At 60.9% G+C, this 17394-nt stretch overlaps 1 protein-coding gene across 6 annotated transcripts in view; it reads left to right on the top strand.

The window, feature by feature from the left end:
* The window catches only part of NCAN (neurocan), an 83645-nt gene that overhangs the window by 46869 nt on the left and 19382 nt on the right, over positions 1-17394 (top strand). For all 6 annotated transcript variants that reach the window (XM_065578691.1, XM_065578695.1, XM_065578692.1 and 3 more), the window contains exons 6-9: positions 198-491; positions 1796-2917; positions 5070-6959; positions 13537-13653. In XM_065578691.1, coding sequence (XP_065434763.1) covers positions 198-491; positions 1796-2917; positions 5070-6959; positions 13537-13653 — 3423 coding nt within the window. The remainder of the gene's footprint in view (positions 1-197; positions 492-1795; positions 2918-5069; positions 6960-13536; positions 13654-17394) is intronic.

Genomic DNA, 17394 nt, shown 5'->3' with positions numbered 1-17394 from the left:
AGGCCCAGATCCTCACCTGGTGTAAGTCAGCATCACTCTAGTAAAGTCAATGGCTCTGTTGCACCACCAGGCTTCAGTTCACATCCCAGCTGTTATACAGCACTGTTAAGCTCCGGTTGCATTCCACCCCAGAGGTGGCTGCACTGCTGGGCGACTGGTGAGCTGTATGTATCAATGGGCTTTTCTTCCCCTGGCAGGGAAAGTGTTCTACGTCTCCACGCCCGGACGGCTGACGTCTCAGGGAGCCAGGAAACACTGCCAGAACCGGGGGGCCTCGCTAGCCACCACGGGCCAGTTGTACTTAGCCTGGAGGGATGGCTTGGACCAGTGCGACCCAGGCTGGCTGGCAGACGGAAGCGTCCGCTACCCAATCAGGACCCCACGTAAAAAATGTGGCGGGGACGAGCCGGGCGTGAGGACCGTGTACCAGTTCCCCAACCGGACGGGCTTCCCGGACCCAGCCTCGAAGTTTGACGCCTACTGCTACAAAGGTAGGTGGGAGTGAGGGCGTCCCTTCCGGGGACTGATCAGACCAGGGGTGATGGGCCTGTCCAGTTCCTGATCCAGAATCACCCTCCGTGTCATTAAAACCACCCACCCGCCCCACGACCCTGGTGCCCACCTGTCCCTGCGTCACTTACCCACCTCCCAACCCTGGTGCCTGCCTGTCCCTGCGTCACCGCCTCCCCATGACCCTGGTGCCCGTCTGTCCCAGTGTCACCCACCCACCCCGCAACCCTGGTGCCCACCTATCCCTGCGTCACCCACTGTCACGGAGTATTGGGGGACTCAGGGCCCTGCACCCCCAGCTTCCTGCGATTCACCATGACTCTCAGCCAGCCAGTAAAGCAGAAGGTTTATTTGGATGACAGGAATACAGTCCAAGACAGGTCTTGCAGGCACAGACAACAGGGCCCCCCTCAGTTAGGTCCATCTTGGGGTCCCAGGGCATCCCAGCCCCCCCCTTGGGAGGTCAGAGCCATCTCTGCCTCCCAGCCATCTCTCCAGCCCGCTTCCAACCCTCTGCCTTCAGCGACCCCTCCCACAGCCTTTATTCAGTTTCCCGGGCCAAGGTGTCACCTGGCCTCCAACCCCTTCCTGGGTTCTTATGTTACACGCTCAGGTATTCTCCTTCGGGCAGTCTCCCATCCCCCAATGCAGACTATCCTAGCCACACTCCCCTGTCAGCATTCACAGACCACAGTAAGAACAGTCCCAGTTCGTCACACCCACCCACTCCACAGCTCTCGTGCCTACCTATCCTTGCACCACCCACCCGCCCCACAACCCTGGTGCCTGCCTGTCCCTGCACCACCTCCTCCACATGACTCTGAATCCCTTTACACACCTCCCATGGCTCGGTTCCCCACCTGTTCCACGGCCCTGCTCTGCGTGTGGTGATCCCTCCGTTAACGACTCCGGCGCTGGCTCGGAGATCCCTCCATTACTCCCTGGGGATGGTGCAAGTCACTTGGTCAGCTGCCTCTCACACTGTCCATTAGTGACTCAAACAGGAAACGGGCTCGTTCTGGCGTTCCTGTGTCCCCCACCCCTCACGCTCACTCATAAGGCTTCATCTCCCCAATGCTCCTGCAACCCTGTAGGGGCCGGAGCCAAACGAGACTTCCAGGCCCCCAGGTTTCACCTGGCTCTGGGTCCAGGCCTGGTTCGCAGGGGGGCTTCCTGCCCTTGCTGGGTGAATCCCACTGAGTCCTTGTTAGCACACGCCCGGTTCTCGTCTCTGTCCATTTGGATCAGAGCAGCCTGTGTCAGCTCCTCGTTCATCTCTTTGCAGCGGGTCAGCAGCCTTCCCCGTCACAGAAGAAACCAGACGAGTTGAGTCCTGAGAAAACAAAGAGCAGCTTGGACCGTGGGCAGCCGGAGCAGGATCTCGATGGGTTGGAGCCGGCGGGGCCTGACCCTCTGGGCATTGACAACGTCTTGGTGGAGCATGCCGAGGAGCGGCTGCCTCTGGCGCGAAACGAGCTGATCCCCAAGGAGCGCGAGGACCCCAGCGTGTCCGGGGACTCCAAGGAGATCACCCGCGATCGCTACACCCTGCGGCACAAGCTGCTGGGGCCAGTCCTGACGGAGGACGAGCAGCTGCAGCTGGTGACGGCTAGCCCAGCCGGGAAAGACCCGGAGCCGCCCCAGGTGGGATCCGAGAGGGCAGCAGCCACGGTAGCTCCCATTCTGGACGGGGCCTGGGTTCTGGCTGAGACTGTGTCTCCGAAACCCTCTTCAGTCTCCTTTCCGGCTGGGCCAGGGGAAGATCAGTCTCTGAATCTGGTCGACCAGGCACCAGCGCATGGGGTGAGCAGCGACCAGGGAGCCCGCGAGCCGCTGGGCTTCACCACAGGCCGCTGGGAGGAGACACCTGGCCCCAGCCAGTTGTCCTCTGAGGAAAGAGACGCCCCAGCCCTGGGGGAAACCACCGATGCCTTCCAGCCAACCTGGCACACTGGCATCACGTGGGGGCCCCTGTCAGCTGATCCGCAGCCACCTTCCCAAAGCCCTGCCCCAGAGCTCCCCCAGGAAGGAGTCGCTAGCACCGTGGCCCAGGATAGCATGGGGGCATCATCCTCTGCCAACACGCCCGAGCAGCCAAGCCCCACTGCTCCGGATGAACCCAGCCATCTGCCCCAAGGCCCCGAATCCACCAAGAAGAGCATCTCCTCGGGGCTGAACGGCCGCTACTTCCAACTGCAGCGCGAGGGACAAGCCCAGGGCGTGGACGGCAATGCTTGGGGGGGCCTCACGCCTGCCCCTGGCCTGGCGCAGGAGATGAAAGGCAGAGTGGACAACGCGGTCGAGATCCTCCCTGCGGCCAAGCCCACCGCCAAGGCCCACGCAGGGGAAGGCGCCTACCCCCTCTCCAACGAAGTGGATGGGCAGGCCGAGGGGCAGGTCGGCTACAGTGAGTATCTCTAATTAACCTCTATCCGAGGCAGGGGGTGAAGTGGAATTCTTTGCGGCCGCTGTAGCTTTATAATGCAGGACGGACCATCTGCCCATGAGCTGAGCGATTTGTATCTAGACAGAGAGAAGCGTTTCCCGCCCAGTCGTGCCAATTTCACCCCATTCTGACCACTGTCTAGTCCGCTCATTACACCTGCAATTCCACTGATGTCCACAGGGTTACTCCTGCTCTGCCCTGGTCTGACTTCTTGTTCGCTGTATCATGGGAGCATCTACACTCCCAAGGATCGGGGCCACGTCGTGCTGGGAGCCTCACAGACCCCAGGCGAGATGGGGGCCCCCGTCGGGCCGGGCGCAGGGCAGGCGCCGACCGAGATGGGGGTCCTCGTCGGGCCGGGCGCAGGGCAGGCGCTGACCGAGATGGGGGTCCCCGTCGGGCCAGGCGCGGCACAGACAAGACCAGGTCCCTGTGAGGGGCTCAGGGAGGTGGGGGCAGTGAGCCAGAGAGCCCCAACAATACAACACCGGCCGCCCCCCCACACACACTCTGCCCCCTTCCCTCCTAATCCACAGACTCCCTCTCCCCATGCAAGGGCACCCCTCCCTTCCCCCCACCCCCTCCCATCTGCACTGAATTCACTGTCTGTATAAACAACTCCCTTGCTCTCACTTCCCACCACCCCCTGCTCCCAGGGACTGTTGGTGACCTGCGCCCTTCCTGCCCCCTTCTCCACCCCATCTCCCACATTTCCCCCCCACACACACACACACACACCCCTGAGGGAGCCTCCCCTGGACAAAGGGCTGTCTCCCCTCCCCCGCCAGGAGAGAGAGCATCATGTGCAGCCCCCCCCCCCATCACCTGGCAACTAACGAGGCCTTCAGAGTGGGGGAGCCTCCTCCCCAGATGTTGCCTGAGTGATGAGGAGCCAGTAGCCATGGCAACCTTGCCTAGCCGGGATCTGCTGCTGCTCATCATTAAAGGCCATTATCAAGTCCTTGTGATGATGTGGCAGCGCAGAACGGGGCTGTGTAAATTGAGTGCTCAGCGCTCGTCACCGTCCAAGGAGAGGGGCCGGGGCGATGGGCGTCCAGCCACTCAATAGCACCTCTCCTCAGACCCTCGTGCACCGATGGTGCTTTCTGTCCCAGGATCCCCCCGTGTTGTAGACCCACAGCCTGCCCCTGAGAGCTCCTGGCCCACGGCTGAGGAGCAGGGCACAGCCAGGGCATGTGGCCGAAAGCGGTGGTACTTTTTGCGTATTGAATTTGCACAAATGATTCTCACACACGCAGGTGCAGTAGCCCCGTCTGACCGTTTGCACGTAGCTGATGTACACGCACAAATGCGGTGGCTGTGTCGGCACATCAGGCACAGCTCCGTCCATGCCACCGCATCCCTGCCTGGTTTGAAAATTTGGCCCTAGGTGAGACCATGTCAGTGTCCTATAGAGATCCAGCCCTCCCTGCTCTAACCACCAGACAACACTCCCCTTCCAGAGCCAGGAAGAGAACCCAGGAGTCCTGACTCCTCTGACTGTGCTGTGACCCACCCACCGCCCCCTTCCCCTCTGCCAACATGAAACACCTCCGCGTTCTGTACTAGCCCGCCAAGACCTGAGCGTTTACAGTCAGACCATCCCAGCACTGAGACGGGCCTCGGCAATGAGCGCCACAGTGGTTACCGGCGGTCGTTCCTCCTGCGTGGGTGGGGCTCTCCACTCGGGGCATCGGGTCTTGTACAGCTCCGAGCACATCATCTGAGCTTAACAACTCCTCATCCATAATGACTAGTATGGGACTCGGGGCGGGGGGGGGGGGCGGGAAGCCGAATGACCAGGACTCAGCTAGCTGCTGTCTCTCCCCTGCTGCCCTAGCGATGAGTAACACCCCCAGCGCATGGCAGATTCTCCCCCCGACCCTGCTGAGACCAGGAGCCAGGATGGGCCCAACGGGAGTTCTGCAGTCAAAGCCCTGCACTGCCAGGATTGGGCCCTTCCCTTTGGCCTGCGTGGGTCCTGCTGTTGTCTGGTTATTGTATTTAGAAGAGGGGCTCCTGGTGTAGCCGGTTGTGTGATCCATGCCCCCTCGCTGCTCCCTTGCCCATGCCCCAGGGCCTTCTGCTAACCAACATCTCCGGCTTTTTGCAGAGCAAAGGGAATCAACACACCCATGGCACCCGCAGACGGGGACAGCCCCAGCGCCCCCCTCACCATCCGCTCCCAGCCAGAAAGAACTGCCGGAATGGACCCTCCACCTGACACCGCCGCTCCCCCAGCACAGCCGCTGGGCTCCCACTGACCAGCCCCCGGCCAGCGACAGTCCTTGGGCAGAGCATGCGGCCGACACCAGCGAGGTGGGAGAGTCACTGATGGGTACTCGGGGGGTGGCAGAGACAGCAGCCAGCGCGGAGGAGGGAAGACAGGACTGGAGCTCTGACAGCACCCCGACGCCGGCAGCCAGTGGGATGTCTCTGCGCCCGGCTGGCACCCTGACCCCAGGAGACGCTCTCAGTCCCCTGCAGGAGGCTGCTCTCGACCCGCCGCTCCCCAGCTCCAGCGTCCGAGGCGACTACCCCCAGGCGGGGGGCTTGGGGCTGCCACCCCCTGGGGAGGATGCGGAGGATTCCTCTGGGGAGGTCACCTCCAGTGAGGAGGGTGCCACCCCCATCCTGCCGCTACCTGCCCTCCCCAGGGCCCACCTGCATGCACTTCTCCCCCCCCACGCTGAGGATCCGGGGGCGCCCCCCTCCGCCCATCCCCACCCCGGGGGCAGCGAAGGCAGCGGCACTGCGGAGTACAGCTTCCCGGAGAGGAAGGGCAAAGCCGTGAGCTTTACGGAGAGGTTCATTTCCTTGGCTGGCCGCGCTGGCAGCCCAGCAGCCAGCACCGAGAGCTCTGGCTCCAAGGATCCCAGAGAGCGAGCTGGCATGGATGCCCACAGGGCTCTGGGCCTGGAGTCTCTGGATGAACCCCCGGGCACGGAGGAAACGCTGCCCAGCCTGCCTGACTCAGCCCGGGAGCTGAGAGACGAGCGTGCCGAGGATGAGCGGGTTGAGCTGCAAGTCGAAGGCGCCGTCACTCATCCCGCCGAGGAGATTCCATCCCCAGAACCCACCCGCTCTGACCCTCGGGTGGCACCAGCCCAGTTTCCAGCCAGGGACAGCGAGCCGGCCAGCCGCGAACCTGCCACGCAGCCCAGCCCAGCCTGGGCAATGGCAACCAGCCAGCCACGGCCACAGGAGCTGGAGGGGGAGGGCGAGGACATGTACTTGGCTGCAGCGCTGTCCGGAGACGGGTCAGCGGAGCAGTCTGTGGGTCCCCCTACACTCCCTTTTGGCACCACCCAGACCGTGGCTCTGGGCCCCTACAAGCCGGCAGGGACCAACTGGCCGGTGACCAGGAGGGGGCAGATGGCGGCAGCAGCCATCAGCCTCCTACAGCCATCGCTGGCAATCACGGAGCCTGCCCACTCCCCCGCACCGGGTCCCACACTCCCCGGAGCAGTTGCTAACCGAGCCCCTGCAGCAGGACCAGCCCAGGCTGCTGTCGTAATGACCGGGCTGCCAGGAGCCACCGGTGCCACGGGGCTGGAGAGCTCACCCTCCGCACCGCCTGCTGCAAGCCACACAGAGCCCAACGCGGAGGATGTCTCAGGGGAAGCCAAGAGGGAGGAGCCCCCGACGCTGTGGGGCTCTGCAGCTGGACCGCCCCCACTGGAACAACGGCCGAGGGTGAGCGCCGGCCCCCAGGACCCCTTGCCCAGCTTGCCCACTGATTTGTCCCCGCTGGTTGCCGGGTCCCGGGAGGAAAGCATCCTGGAGCCCGCCGTGCCCACCAGCCAGGCCTTCGAGGTACCCGAGGTGGAGCTGGACAGATTCATTCTCCAGCCCGTGATTGACATAGCCCAAGAGGGCATCCTGGCTGAGGCCCCGGGGCTTTCGCTGGCGGACAGCGGGAGCGGAGAGGAGCAAGCGCTGCCCTTTGTGGGGGAGAAGGAGAGCCCGACCTGGAGAGGGGAGAGCAAGGCCAGCACACTGGGTAAGTGGTGGCCCGCAGAGCCGGGAACGGGGCCCATGCTGGGAGCTCAGGGGTGGTGGCACCTGCTGGAGCCAGGCAGAGCACGAGCAAGAGCTGGGCCCCCCACTCCCAACCCATAGCCCGCTCCTCCTATCCCAGACCTGGGCTCCCCCAGGAGTTCTGCTGAAGCCCCTCAATCCCGACCCACAGCCCCTCTGCTGTCCCAGTCCTGGGCTCCCCCTCCAGCTCTGCCGATGCCCCTGAGTCGTGCTGAATTGTGCTACACAGTGTGGTAGCTGTGTTGCTTGCCTGCCATTCCTGAAACCCTAGGAGCTGTCCCAGGATTTGAACCCAGGTCTTCACAGCCGGACTGGCAAAGCCAGTCCCTCAGAAGCCACTCAGTTCCCAGGGAGGAAGCAGTCTGCACATTGCAAGATGCCATTCTGTGTGTCCCCCCCCCCCCACCCACACACACACATTTCTCTTCCCCTGCCCACTGCTGCTCCTGATCCCAGGTTTCTGGGTAGCCGCACCCCACCCCTGCCCTTCTCCTCCCTCCATCCCGGGGCCTGACCAAAAGCCTGATGAAGTCATGGGGGACGTCTGGGGATGCAGGACCCGGCCCAGGCAAAGGGCGAGGTCCCCCATCTCTCATGGAACAAGGAGCAAAATAATCCGTCTTAGTTTCCTGGCTCTGCTTCCGGTGCAGCCACCCTCGCCCCCTACGCAGAGGTTCTCCAACTGAGCAGCGCCGCTGATGAAATGCAACTCGGACACAGTCAAGTCGGCAAAAAATAGCCTCCGCTTCTCCTCCGAGCTGGCAGCCTCCTGGCATGCAGGATCCGCCGAGGGGGAAACTCAGCAGAGTCCTTGTGCGTAGCTCAGCGAGCAAGTCTGCCCGGCTGCTAAAAACCAGGGGCCTTCGGAGAGAGCGCGAGAACAATAGAGAAAACCGAGTCGATAGAGCCACTGGGCTCTAGGGAGGGAGAGAGAGTTACTAGGATTTTAGGCGATAGAGGGGTAGATAGCAGGGTGGGGAGGGGGATGGATAGCTGGATAGATGACCGATAAAGGGGGTGTATTGGGATAGATAGGTTAGGATTTCGGGAGAGAAAGACTAGACTCTAGGAAGGGCGACAGATAAACAGCCCAACGGATAGACACACTAGGATATAGAGAGATTGATTCAATGTTAAGGCCAGGGTTCAGGGGGCCTTATTTTATTAGCACCAATTTCCTCGGTGCTGAGTTTTATACAGAGCTCTCCTTCCACCCACGACGGGGCTGCAGGCATAGCCTGGTGCGGTTAGAGCGAGCCGGGAACCCAGGCTTTTAAATATTTAATATTTGCAGTTGCTAATAATAATAGCTAGAGAGGCAGTTCCTGGCAGGGAATATTTAGCATCCAAAGACTTTTAGTAGCTGGGAGAAAGACAACAACTATATTTAAAGTTTGGAGCCACTGAGAGGCGGGAAAGTCAACACGGTTAATATTCAGCAGTCTGAGGTTCCTACGCTGCTGGGAAAGGAGCGTGCCGGTGAAATATGGGTCAGCGCTGGGAGCTGGAGCTGCTGCTGGGCCGAGCCCCTGCAAACAACTCCCTGATGGGCAAATACACTGTGGCACCTCACCCCGCCGCCCTGGCACGCCCGGCAGGAACCTGGCACGATCGTATTGTTTCTGGGGCAACACAGACTCTGTCCTGTGGCCGTGCTAATGCTGGGGGGTAGGGGGAGCAGTCAGCTCCCCGCAAGGGGGAGGTAGGTCAGACAGACTCCTACCTGGAGCGATTCCCCAACCCTCCCCACTGCCCCGGCTCTTGACCTGACCCAGGTGGGTTTCTTTCCCCAGCGCTGACTGGGGGGGGGGGGGGGGGGGGGGGGGGGGAGGGCTGCAGCTTGGTTCTCGCTAGGCCTGGATGAACTGGGCTCTTAGTTACAAGAGCCAGCCAGAAATTTTCCATTGGAAAATGCTGATTCCATGAAATTGAAATGTTTTGCGGGAACGTAACAATTTCATCTACATTTACACCGGAAACTTTCCGTTTCCGTTTTATCCTTCAGACTTCGATGTCAATATGCTGCACCGTGCTCGCCTGTCATGTCATTAATGAACAGTCCAAACAATACGTTCAAAACTAAAGAGTTTTGGACTGTTTCATTTCATGAAAAATTCCCAGATGGTGACTTTTTTGGTCACGTTTGGGGGCAAAACCAGATTATGATGTGGTAGAACTTCCCACGGGACAGGAGTTTCCCCATGTCACGGCTGTGGGTATAACGCTCAGTGTCCCTCCTTGCCGGCCTGTGGAGTGAGCCAGGCAGGTCCCTTCCCCAAACTGCCCCCCACCACCACACACTCCCTATGCAGACCCACCCTCCTGGCCTCTGTCCCTTGCTCCCCCATCCTAGCAGCTCCCTGGCCAAGCCAGCCCAGACTGCAGAGACATCCCTGCGTGGAAGCTGGCCATGCTGCAGGGTTGCTGGGTGGCTCAGCCAGGGGACAGGTAGCCCTGGCTACGGTCCATTCCCAGAGTAACCTCCTCACCTTATCCGGGCTGGGTCTCCCACAATAGTGTAGGCAGCAGAGAGCGCTTCACCCTGGGTGGAGCCGCCTGGTGCATGTCTATAAACCCCAATAGAGAAGCCCCAGGCATGTCCCTCCCTCTGCAGGGGTCGCTCTGCTCAGCCCTGTAGGGTGCATGGAGCCTGGCCCCAGAACGCTGCCTTTCATAGGTCTGGAATTTACCCGCCCATCAGCCTTGTGCTGCAGCCTCAGCATTCTCCACACTGGCCTTAGTGGTGTCGAGATCCGGGGACCCCCCACTACCTACAAATCCGAGCTGGCCACAGAACAGCACCTGGGAAAGGGGGGCCGTGCTCTCCTGCATACTGATGGGCAGGCCCGGGCCCCCCTGCATCCCTGCTAATAGGTCCCAGTGAGCCCAGGGCAAGATGTGAGATGGTTTTAATAAGGTGCACTTGGGACTTTGCTTTTGAACACATCTTCCTAGTAAAGCACTTACAGCTCCGAGAGGGCGGGGTTTCACGAGGCCAAGACACTGCTTGGCCTGGAAAGAGATGTTGATTCTTTCTTTCTTTCTCTCCTATGGTTAGCCCCCTGTCACTGGGTCTTGGTGGATTTATAACAAGAGACACAAACACTCAAAGCGGAGCTGTTCTTCCCTATTCCTGCCCCTGGCTCCAGCATGCCCACTCACCCTCCATCACCACCCAGGGTGCAGCGCGCCTTCACCCACGCGCTCAGCGCCCGCTTTACTGGCAGTTCTCCAGCAGTGTCTCTGCTCCATTCCCATAGCCAGCGGGGATGGCGCATCCCCTGCCGCGTTGTGGGAACTGGCGGCACTGATGCCTGCCGAGCAAACAAACAGCCGCGGGGCTCCTGGATTCTTTTTCCTGTCTCCAGCACATCTGCCCGGCCTGGCTGGCCAGGGGCGCTGCGACTGCCTGATTGCTGGGGTTTGCTCCATCAGCGCTGGCCCCAGCTCTCCCCAGTCCCAGCTACCACCGGGCACTGCTCTCCTCTGTTACCCCTTCTGCTTTCTGGCTGGGTTGGGGAGGCGGAGAAGTGGGAAGCCCAGCACCCGCAGGCAGCCCTGCACTAACAAACTCGGGGGTGCAGTCCGGCACCCATGCAGAGCCAGGTATGCTGGCAGGAAACGAGGCTGCTATGCCATTAACCTGGAGCACCTGGTGACACTCGCTGTTCAGTCCCCGGGTCCTAATTAAGCCCTTGCCGGGCAGTGGGGTCAGTGCCGGGGCGCAGCCATCAGCCCTGGAGAGCCGGCTGAGCCCCGCCGCGGCCCGGCAGGCATCACGCACTGGATGCAAATGACCCCAACGGCTGGAAGTGAGACCGAAGGGCCTCGCCCCCGTACGTGGCTCCCTGAGCTCGGACTGAGAAGTCGGCTGCGGGAGGGCGAAGGCTCCGACGGAAAAGCCCGGGGGGAATTTGGTGGCGTTCCAGTTGAGGCCTCTTTTCCCCTGCTCATTGTGCCGCCCCACGCCAGCACCGAGCCCTCCAGGGGTTCCCGTCAGTCCCCCACTAACCGCCAAGCCTTCCGTGCGGCTCCCCTGCAGGGGAGATCCCGCCTCTGCCACCTCTCGGCTGGGCTGGAAATAGGCCCTGCTGGGGCCTCGGGGTCTGAGAGTGGCTTGCCCTGGCCTAGCCTGTTGGCTGTGAACTCCTTCCCTCCCTGGTCAGGCCCTGCTCCTGCGCTGGACGCAGCGCCCCATGCAGCCGCTGTTACTCAGTTTGAAAAATAAGATGGCTGCAGACGTAGCTCCCGGGAGACACACTCGAAGGTTAGGGGGCATCATTAGTCTCTGCATTAAACCCCTTCAGGGTCTGCTGGCATCTAAATCAAAGGGACCCACTTTCTTCCAGCTTGGGGACAGAAAGATGAGAATCTAACAAAGAGATTAGATAGACTGATAAATAGATAGATTAGATTAGATAGCGGGGGTGTACGAGGATACATAGATAGAGAGGGTGTTTGGGAATAAATAAATCAATAGATTAGATAGAGGGGGTGGATGGGGATAGATTAGATAGAGGGGGTGTACGAGGACAGATAGAGGGGGTGGATGGAGATAGATTAGATAGAGGGGGTGTACGAGGACAGATAGAGGGGGTGGATGGGGATAGATTAGATTAGATAGATGTATTGGGACAGATAGATCGATGGGTGTGTTATATCGTGGCAAGGAGTTCCATAGGTTACTGATGAATGTGTAACGGAATATTTCCTCACATTGGTTTTAGATTTGCCACCTCTCGTTTGAATTGATACCGAACGAGGTACCATGGATGGAAGGAAGGAGGGGGAGAGAGAAAGATTCTGTTTTTGCAGTGCTGCGCCTTTAATATTCCTGTAGGAAGAATGTGCCTGTTTTACAAGAACTCGTGATTAGCCATGCTGAGCTCTTGCGAAAATCTGGCCCCAATTCTCGGCGTTGTGTACTTGAAAACCCAGCCTTTAGCAGGGGGCTCTGGAGGCAGCAGTGGGAAGCAGGGAACAGAGATGGACTCCACGGTACAACCCCACTCGGGGGACCCTGAGCACATGCTTGGGTTGCTAGCCCGTGTGGCAGCATCTTCCCTGCTGTTGTTACCCGTGCCAGTGGATTAACGCTAGTGGGGGGATTCCTACCCACGCTACCAACACACCGTCCTTTGCGGTATAGACGTACCCAGCAGGTCCGAGCCTATGGCCAAGTGATAGCACACAGCATGTCAAAGCTGCTTGGAGGAGCCATCTTCTGCCCTTCGGCTCATGCAGTCACTCTCCCTCTGCCGGGGGCTTTCACCCTGCGCGTTGCAAAGCTCCTGGTGGAGGGGCTCAGCTGTTAGTTTGCCTGGTGTGTCCTCTCTGCTCATTAAGTGCTTCTGTGTAGCTAAATGGAGCGAGATTCCTCCACTTCAGCCGGCGGAGAAGTCCGCTCGCCTATCTCGGACTTTGCAGGGCTGCTGGCGTTCGGCTGTGCTCCTCATTGCCATGCGAGGGCTGCCTGCTGGTTCCCCCAGAGACTGTTTAAAGTCAGTCAGAACTAATTATAAAAAGAAAGAATTAGATTCCAACTCGAGCCAGCTGGCAGGCGTCTGAGCTGCCTTCGCTGCAAAGCTTTTGCATATTTTAACGCTGCGTTTGGGTGCCGGGCGTGCACGGCGGGTCCCGCACGCGGGCCCAGAATAAAAGCGGGAGAAAAATCCCAGCTTGCAGAGATCAAGAGCACGGACCCTGTCACGGCTTAACAGCTGGGCGCGTACCAGGACCAGAAGGAGAGAGAGGGCTGCGGAGCTGGGCTTCCATTTGGGGAGCGGAGCGGGTGGGCCTGGGGCAAGCAGATGGCCACATGCGAGCACATTACCAGAGTGTGCAAATGTGGCTGTCTCCTGGAGTTCGCTCAGGGCCCCGTTCCCACGGCAGCCCTGCTGCCAGGGCAGAGCCGCGTGGGGGTCAAACGCTGAACCAGGCTGGACGAACTGGGGCGTGACTGAAGCAGGGAGGAGGGCAATGGCAAGGAATTGTGGGAAGGCACTGGAGGACTAGCAGCACTGAGATGGCTCAGGCCTGTATTCACGCTGCAGAGCAGTGACAACAGTGTGAGCAGCATTTGGGTGTAGACTGGGCCCGTCGGCCGGCCGGCTTAGTGCAAAAGCACCCCCATGCTTGAGCCAGAGGCCTTTGAGTGTGGCTGGGACTTGGGTGAGGGGCAGCGCTCGCAAGAGAGCCAGAGATAAGGGCTGTGCAGACAAGCCCTGGGTCTCTTGCTCTGAAGGGGGCTGCCACAGAGTGACCCCCCTGGTTGGTATCAGGTGGGTGGGCGAAGGACCCACTAGCACGCATGGCTGCAGCAGAGATGCAGGGAGGCTGCCCAGTGGAGCCGGAGAACAAACCCTGCTCGTGAGGAGCCCACACAGATTACTGATGATAGCCCATGTGTGAAGTGATCTCCGTGGGTCCTGGGGGCCTGAGAGGGGCGAGGGGGAGCCTGAGCAGTGGCCTCAGCGCCCGTCTCCCAAGGGGCCCGAGCTCTGCCCCATGCCCATGCACCCATGCCTTGTGTCTTGCAGCTCAGGCCGACCCCTGCGAGACTAACCCCTGCCTGCACGGCGGGACCTGCCAGTCCAACGGAACCGTCTACAGCTGCAGCTGCGACCAGGGCTTCACCGGGGAGAACTGCGAAATAGGTGAGTGGCCTCGGCCCTGCAGAGACAGGAGGGGCTGAGAACAGCCGCCCGGCCAAACTGAGTCGCCGGTTCAAATCCAGCCAAGGGCAGGCGTGGCACTTGATGGCCATTGCCTGGTCTCTGCGGCAGTGCCAGGCTGGGGATGGGAGTGCAGGTGCCCGTGGGCACTGATTGACTCCTGGCTGGCAGATGCTGCGAGGATGGAGTGAGCCACGGAGGCTGAGCCCTCCCCTGGGAAAAGGGGGGTGCAAAGCTAAGTCTGCTCCTACCCCTGCCCTGGGGGGAATCTCAGACTCCAGCCAGGTGGGCCCCTCTTGCCAGCCTTACAAACACTATGAAAACCCCCACACAAAGGGGTTAATGGGCAGCGAAACCCCAGCTCGTTCTGAGGGATGCAGGAATCTCTCCCGGGAATGTTTCTGCTCCCGGAGAAAAGTAAAACCCCTGGCTAAAAACGAAGGCTAATCCAGGGCTGGGTGTCTCCGGAAAGGCCAGTCCATCCCAGATTTGTTCCTGGCATCAGTGTTCCTTTTAGGGTGGTGCTAGGAGCCTCAGACCAGGCCCCAGGCCTGCAGAGCCGGGGGACACACGGACAGGAACAAAGCAGGCAGTCCCTGCCCCGGAGAGCTCCCAGTCTGGGCCTCAGGCAGGATGGAAGCAGCTTGAAGGCTCCCTGCCCTGCAGTTTTGTGTCTGTCTCTTGTATCAGGGCTCGGCACACCGGGATGTAGGGGCTGCAGGCTGCTCGGTACAAACCTCTCTGATCCAGTGGACCCCCCCAGCTAGCCCATCTGTTGGATAATGTCCCTTGGGTGTGTTGCTGGCGACCCAGCTGGGAGCTGCCTCCCGCTGCCTCGTTTGCGCCAGGAGCTGGCCCCGTTCCCCCGCGAGGGGCGGGGAGCGTGAATGGTTGGCGAGGACGATCTCACCCCCCTACCTTATGCCACGCCTGTGCCGTGATGAAGCACGGCGGGCTCCAGGCTATTATCACAGTGCTGGGGCCGCCACACTCGCTGATTTCAAATTGGCGCAGAAGCTGGCACGGGAACGGCATCTCACTGATTCCTCTTTAATCCTCTTTCTCCTCCCCAACCACCCCCCGTCTCCTTGTGCTTCCCCCTGAGCAGCACTCTCGGGGGGTGCAGTGGGGTACGGGGGACCCCAAACTTCACCTGGGGGGGGACCCTAGGGAGGGGAAGATCTTGCTTTCCAAGTGTGTTCCTTTCCCCGCCTGCTGCAGCCGTTTCTCTCGCAGTATGAGCTAGAGGCCCTGTTGTGCAGGGTGCTGCACGAACGCTGGCCAGGCAGAGGGAGGATCCTTATTGCCCAGCGAGGGAACTGAGGCTCCAAGAGACGGAGTCTGTGGCAGAGACAGCTCTCCTGGGTCCCCACGCGGCGCCTTTCCCCAAGGTCAGGGGCTGCTGAAGGAGACCTGCCATGGGAGCCCACTGCGTCTCCCACAAGGCCTGGGCCCTGCCCGTCGGCCGTGCTTTGCAGGTCAGCCCAGGGCCTGGGGCAGCCGGCACTGGAATATCAGGCTTAAAACCAGAGAGGCTGAAATACACATGGGGAGAAAAAACCTTTCCGGAGTCGGGTCATAACGTTGAAGCAGCATCGATTTCCCTGTTACCGCTCAGTAAACGGTAACGAACCGCTCGGCGCCTTCCCAGATGGGATCGGTGCCTCCTGCACAGGGACAGGCTCGGGCCTGACTGCGCACACGCCCGCTGGCTGTTGGGGGGCTCACCGGGCCCCCTCTGCTGTGGCAGCTGAGCACTGGGCACACTGCGGCGGATTTCTCCTCACTGCCCCGGAAGGCAGGACAGGGCGATTAGCTCATTTACAGGTGGGGGGCTGATGTCCAGAGGCTAAGGAACTTGCCCAAGGACACATGGTGAGTCCATAGCAGAGTGCGGCACTGAAACCAGCTCTCCTGAGATAAAGCCCCAACCTCTGGAGCATCCTTCCACTGAGCGCCAGCTGGGGAAGAGGGTCGTGGCATCCACCTTATGCCCTGGCTCCAGCTCCACCAGTAACTAAACGCCTGATCCGAAGCCAACGGGAGCCTTTCCACGAGCTCCGGTGGGTTAGGGTCAGGCCCCAGGAGCCTGCGTGATGGCAGGGGGTTTGGAGCAGACAGGTGTCCGCGTCCCGCCGGAGAATTGCCCCAGAACGGCTGGGGAGCAGGTCCAGAAAGCAGGGTTGGAAATCTCGACAGCACGGGCCATCTCCGACACTTCCTGTAGCACTAGCTGCCGAGAGGTCTGGCAATCCACCAGGGAGCCCCAGCCCAGCCCTGGGCCGTACAGACATCGGCCCCTTTGGGTGCTCTCCCAGAGTCTCCCATCACTAGTCCCGCCGGGTGCCCCCTGGCCAGCTGCCCGCACCGCCCAGCCCTCAGCACCAGCGCTGGGACAGCTGCCAGAACCGAAAGCATCAGCCCGATAATTCATTAACCACAGATAAATCAGCTCCAATTAGTGCTATTGAGCGGGGCAGCCGGGGCTGAGCGGCCTCCGCTGCGATGGCAGGTGCACTGTGTCCTTGTCAGGGAGAATCCGATACCCCATTAGTGAAGCCATCAGCCCGGTGGCACGCTCCGCCCTGAGCCTCTTGGGGCTAAGCAGCCACCTCACCCCACTTCTGGGATCCCGTGGGGCGGCGGCCTGGGGAGGGATCAGCCTGCCCCACCCCACTGCGAGGGGGTAGTCTCTGTTCTCATCATGCTCTGGGCCTAAAGTAGCTTCCTCCAGCGGGGTGTCCCCATCGGCAGACAGCGGCTTGTGTCCATCACACTCGGGGCAGGTGGGGTGCTGGGGCCCAATGGGGCCTACAGCAATGGGAGAGGCCTCCTAGGGCTACAGGTCCATACTAAGGTGCATGGGAACTGTGTGGGAGCCCCAGGGGCATTGTGGGTCTGGACCGTGGCACATGGGCAGAGCAGGGGGCAGGTTGGGCGTTGTGGGTCTGGACAGTGGCACATGGGCAGAGCAGGGGGCAGGCCAGGCGTTGTGGGTCTAGACCGTGGCACATGGGCAGAGCAGGGTGTCACGGAGTATTGGGGGACTCAGGGCCCTGCACCCCCGGCTTCCTGCGATTCACCATGACTCTCAGCCAGCCAGTAAAGCAGAAGGTTTATTTGGATGACAGGAATACAGTCCAAGACAGGTCTTGCAGGCACAGACAACAGGGCCCCCCTCAGTTAGGTCCAGCTTGGGGTCCCAGGGCATGCCAGCCCACCCCCCTTGGGGGGTCAGAGCCATCTCTGCCTCCCAGCCATCTCTCCAGCCTCCTTCCCGCCTCCTTCCAGCACTCTGCCTTCAGCGACCCCTCCCACAGCCTTTGTTCAGTTTCCCGGGCCCCGGAGTCATCTGACCTCCAACCCCCTCCTGGGTTCTCATGTTACAAGCTCAGGTATGTTCCCTTGGGCCGGCTCCCATCCCCCGATGCAGACCATCCTAGTCACACTCCCCTGTCAGCATTCCCACACCCCAGCAAGAACAGTCCCAGTTCGTCACATCTCTCCCCCCTTCTAGACCGAACTGAGCAGGGTCACTTTAGCCAGTGACCTGGGGAAGTTCGAACCTACCCCCGTTCCCATGGATGCCCCCGCATCCCTCCAGTTCCTTGGTGGGAGTTACACCAGGCCCCTTCCGTTCCACGCCCCCCCTTAGGTCGGGGGTGCTTGATGGCACTCGCAGTTCGCATGTGGGAAGGTTTATGCGGCCTGTGCCCTTTTCCC

The sequence above is a fragment of the Chrysemys picta genome, chromosome 25 (assembly GCF_011386835.1).
Source record: "Chrysemys picta bellii isolate R12L10 chromosome 25, ASM1138683v2, whole genome shotgun sequence".
NCBI classification, from domain to species: domain Eukaryota; kingdom Metazoa; phylum Chordata; order Testudines; family Emydidae; genus Chrysemys; species Chrysemys picta.
Note: the sequence above shows the minus strand (reverse complement) of the source record. Positions and strands in the feature narration are given on the sequence as shown.